The sequence below is a fragment of the Sesamum indicum genome, linkage group LG11 (assembly GCF_000512975.1).
Source record: "Sesamum indicum cultivar Zhongzhi No. 13 linkage group LG11, S_indicum_v1.0, whole genome shotgun sequence".
NCBI lineage: Eukaryota > Viridiplantae > Streptophyta > Magnoliopsida > Lamiales > Pedaliaceae > Sesamum > Sesamum indicum.
In genome coordinates, this window is record NC_026155.1 from 6,631,471 (window position 1) to 6,636,751 (window position 5,281).

The 5,281-nt window shown below is 34.0% G+C and overlaps 1 protein-coding gene across 1 annotated transcript in view; it reads left to right on the forward strand.

Annotated features, from left to right (window-relative positions):
* The window catches only part of LOC105173439 (phosphatidylinositol N-acetylglucosaminyltransferase subunit P), a 2,807-nt gene continuing 1,017 nt past the window's right edge, over positions 3,492–5,281 (forward strand). Inside the window, exons 1-2 of the mRNA XM_011095171.2 lie at positions 3,492–3,924; positions 4,877–4,949. Coding sequence (XP_011093473.1) covers positions 3,723–3,924; positions 4,877–4,949 — 275 coding nt within the window. The 5' untranslated portion in view covers positions 3,492–3,722. The remainder of the gene's footprint in view (positions 3,925–4,876; positions 4,950–5,281) is intronic.

Sequence of the window (5,281 nt, forward strand, 5' to 3'; positions counted from 1 at the left end):
GTTTAACACATTCTACAATAGAAGTCGAATTTGTCGCATTGGCATCAACGAGCAAGGAAGCTGAATGGCTGAGGAATTTGTCATTAGATATTAAGTTGTGGCCACAACCGATGCCAATCATCTCTTTGATATGTGATAGTGAGGCAGCTATATCTAGAGCCCTTAACAAACTATATAAAGAGAAAAATAGACACATTAAAATAAGCCATGGTTATATAAGGGATTTGATATCATAAGGTGTAATTACCATAATATTTGTGAGATCACAAAGGAATTTAGTGGATCCGTTGACAAAAGGTTTGTCAAGAGAGTTGGTAATTAAGAACACCGGTAATGCAATGGGTTTCAAATCTTTTATTATAAATCACCAGTAGTAAGAACCCGACCTATCCAATTAGCACTATCGTTGTTCGAAAGGTGTAAAGGGTAAAAACAAACTGCTGCTAAGTGATTAAAAGTTAACTCGAAATACATATATATTTACGAGTTGTAAATAAGGAGGTTGAGTTGAAGAACTCTTAATGAAGTAAGTATTGATACTTTTAAGTGTGAAAGGACTTCATCTAAATGAGCACAAGGAGTGGTGCCGCTTCTAGTAAAAGTTCTAATAACTTTTATAAGTGTTCATGGCTCTAGGATGGAGCGCAAGGCCATGTATGTCCTTAAACTCATTTTTGTTAACTTCTCGAAAAATCTAGTAAAGATTATGTTTGTAATATTTCCAGTTAGACTTCAAAAATTTTGGTTTAAAACTTATGCTACCATTAATTTGGTCTAAATTTTGAAATATTTATACTAATTGAAAGTTCAAATCAAAAGAAACATTTCTGTATGCATAAATCTGGATATTAAGTGAAAATGATATGTGGAGGATTGTTGGATAGCTTGTCCATATAAATGCCATGTCCCAGATGGAATAATTAATTAAGTTTTTAATACTTAATAAAGAGTTATCCAATTAAAGGAGGAAATTAATAGATATCATTTAATATAAATTCACTTGGTACTTGGCACTTGGACGCGTGCACATGTAGCCAACGAAATAAAATAATGGTTTATTTTATTTTATTTCTGAAATCATGCTTTATAATCATTTTAATCTGTTATAAAAAATTGAAAATAATAAAAAAAATTATTTTTACTGAAATAAGATGCTTTTTCTAGAAATAAAACAAACTTAAAGCAGCAACTTTAAAAGTTGTTTTCCAGAAGCATCTAATCAGAAAAAGAATTTTATTGAAAAGTTGCAACTTTGGATTGAAGATATGCAAATTGGAATGGTTGCATATTTTATGAAAAAGGTACTAAATATCTATATCTATATATATATAGATATAGATAAAAACAAGTGTCAAAATACACACTTCATATTCATCCGTTCATCACTTGATATTTTAGCCTTTTGAGTTGTTCTTGAAAGAAGGCTTCAGAAATTATTGTTCGGCAAGCCGTGGTTGATTTTGTCGTATCTTAGAAGTAAGTTTGCTTACCCGACAGCAAGCATATAGTGGTGGCAAATTTCACTTTAAGGATAGTAAAATCACGTTTCAAAATCTCTTAAGTATTCATATTTTATTAATAGATGTCTCCTATTTACTTTCATGATACATGAGCTAATATTTTGCTAGGTAATAATATCATCCAAAATTTTTAAAAATATACACAAGAAATCAGGATAAAAGAAAACTTGATTAAGGTTCTTTTGTCTTTCAAGCAACAGAATTTTACCGAAGCTTCTGAAGAAGGACTTAGGATTTTCAGAAAGCTATATAGGAGTATAAATCATGAGACATAGATGAAGAAAGTAAACTTTTCTTAAACAATATCAAGAGACTTATAGGAGAGGAATTTCAATAAGAACCCTCTGAAATAGTGTGATAGAAATAAGATTAAAGCTACTCTAAAATTCAATCGAATGCAAGTATGAATATGTTCGATGCAAAACTATCAGATAAACATAGATGATAAGAAAGATATGCAGGAGATCATCAAGGAACATATCAATCTTAAACTCATCGAACTTGGAGTCTCAGTTTACAGTAGCCCCAATTTCCTAATAAGAAACCATGGTCAAATAAAAAGAGGTAATCTCTAGTTAGTAAATAATTATCAAGGTATCAATAAGATATTGAAATTTGATGGTTATTAACATCAAATTAACAACTCCAAAGCTTGTAATGCGACAAGACGAGGACGAATTGATGGATCAACACAAACCCCAATGACTATAGGTGGGCAGCAATACTCATGGAAAGAACGACTACTAGTGAAGAACGATGTAGATACACAAGAGGGTTGTTAACCAAACAAGCCAAACTTTGGCATATTAACATAAAAGAATTCTTTGCAATTTGGAAGACGCTTATGAAGTGGCCCTTATTCTTACTAGCCAAATAATTACTCTAAAAGTTGATAATATGATGTTAAGTCTTTCTTGAAAACAAACTCGAATCTAAAATTGAGAAGGCCTGTATTATTAGATTGCAAGCTGAATACCAGTATTATTGTTATCATATTGTCATTGTTTAAATCTCATGAAGATATTCTCACAGATTTTCTAACAAGAGACAGAAGCTTCCGAAGCATACTCCATCATCATAAAACTTAGGTATCTATGAGAAAACCTTGAGGAGCTTGATGAGAAGTTTGGAGAACTGACAGTGAAGGCCCAAGTAGTTGATCAAGTGCAACAAGCTGATATTGACACTATCCAGATTGCCATTAGGATGCAAACTTGCTTCTAGCACATTATGGAACGCATTACTAGAACCAATTCAAAAGGCATCAGCTTCAATGATGACTTAAGAATTATGAGAGCAAGGCTCTAGACCTACACTTAGAGAACATGACTCCAAAGTTGTAGTGGCAGATTCAAGTATTGCTTATGCGATGCCATTACCAGATTCCGATGAGAAGGCAACAGTTGAACCACATGAAGTATAAACTTTTGATAGTTCAAGACAACCCAACACCTCTAGAATCAAAGAGGGAGAGATTAACCTTAGGCTAATGACAGACACTTCTAAAATTAATAGCGAACCAATTTTTTCTATTTCTGCCTGATAGGCATATCAAAGAATGTGGGAATAACTTACTTATGTAAAGAAACTAACCCAAGCACGATAATAGTAGATACATTTGAAAAGCATAGCAGGACCTGGATGCTCAAAAGGGCAAAGCCAAAAGAAACTCGAAAATGGTATGATTCTGGAGACTTGCTTCATTTCTATGGCAGTTGGGTTCCTGAAAATTTCAAAACCTGCAAAATAGATTAGTGGGGCGGTTTACGATTTATGGAAGAACAATCCCCACCTTAACCGATGAGACATTTTGGAGTTCAAATTCATTTTAGCAGCTTCAGAAATTGCAGAAAATAATTCTCATCCAACATTTCATTTTATCAAATTATAGAAACCCGACATAACAATATTCAACCTAATCAAGGGTACTATAGAATATAATATGTCACACTTACTAATTTATTGAAATTTAAGATTGTTGTACCCTCTAACAACAAAAAAGTACCACAGTACAAGAGTCGCTATTACTTTGTCCACTTACTTTAAGCGCGTTTTATGGGACTCAGTACCTGACTGCTTGTACGCTCCTAAAATCAGAATCCGAGAGTACAACAGTTGATTGACTCTATTCCTCCTCCCGTCAGCCTGCTCTGTGTTCTTCGAAATGCCCAAGCAACATTAGTCCAAAGAGAAGGATTTGTGATGGAAGGGCGTTCTTTTCTGAACATACCCCGAAGGATATTGAGCTTCATCCAGAACGGGAACGGGAACGGGAATGCGGGTGTACCTTTTTCCGACGCCGACGACCAGCCTCCGACGGGATTCAGCGGTTCCGCAAAGCGCGGGGAGAGACATTATGAAGTTTATGGCCTCGTAGGATCAGTCACCACTGTCTTCGCCGCAGGTTTGATTTTCATAGCCTTCACTGGTGTTCTAAACTCCGATCCTTGCAGTGTATATACAATGTGATATGATTGCAAATTTCCTCTAACTTTTATTATGTTCTTATCCAAATCTCTGCTCTCTGGGCATGTAATTAGAATTGAAAATGCGAAGAATTACGGTAAACCATAAATGGATAGAACTGTTAGGGGTGACAATATTTAGACATGGCACAAACTGTTTGAGAATCTGTTAATAATTTAGTATTGGCAAGTTTTAGAATGTAGTCTCAGAACTGAATGATTCCTTATTATTGATCTGCACCAGTAGAAATTAAGAGCATAAGAAACATTAGTCTCCAGCTATGCTTTTCCCCAATCCTTATTGAACATGTGCAGATGAGTAAAAATGGAGCTGCTTAACTTAAGATTACTTCAGTATGTTAATTCTAAGGAGATGGTGATCTGATATATGGGGATGTATGTGCATAGTCAATGTATTCTAGGCAGCAACTAAACTTTAATTGTTTTAAGTTTGAGCGTATTAAAATATCCCTCATTTTGAAAAGATTATACTAACACCTGTGCGGTTTAATATTTGAAAGGGGAAATTACAACTGTTAATTGGAAATACTCTTTCCTATTTGTTAGACAACCATTAATTTTAGGGGATAATTTTGTAACTTTTCGAACAACGTGGGATATTTGTAATTATGACAGATTTTAGCTAAGTGTTTTGTAATTTATGCTATTTAAAATTGAACAACTCTTTCGTAATATGTTGAATTTGAGGGGATGTCTATGTAATTATCTGTTATTATTTGTTGTATTCCTATAGTTTGTCATGTTTCTAGCATCATAATGGGCTTGGCAAGATGCAGATTCTCTTTTTAATTTATAGAGGAAGATATTAAAACTGAAGATGTACAAAATGGCTTCTGATTACATTCTTACCTTTACCTTTTGTGGAAACAGTCATCTTCTTGATATGGGTATATGTTCCGGACTACTGGTTGAACTCCATAGGGATCTACTACCACCCAAGCAGGTCAGTATGTGCTAATGAATATATGCTTTGCCTTTTAGGTTTCAGACCTTTATTCGGATTCCCTCATCTATGCATATCCTTTTCATCTACTTAGTCTGCAACCAAAGTTACTTTATTGAGGAGATATTCTCATCTTGTGAGAGAGAAATCTAAGGATGGTGCTGTTTGAAACTTTGATCTCAAGCTTTACTCAAGTACTTTTTTTCAGTGTGTTGTGATTGAATATCGCCAAAGACGGTCAGAAGTAGCAAAAAGATAAATTGAGAATGTTTGGGAAAAGTAAGCTTAATAGGTAAAAGAAAATTTTGGCCCCATTTGTTAAAATTCATTGT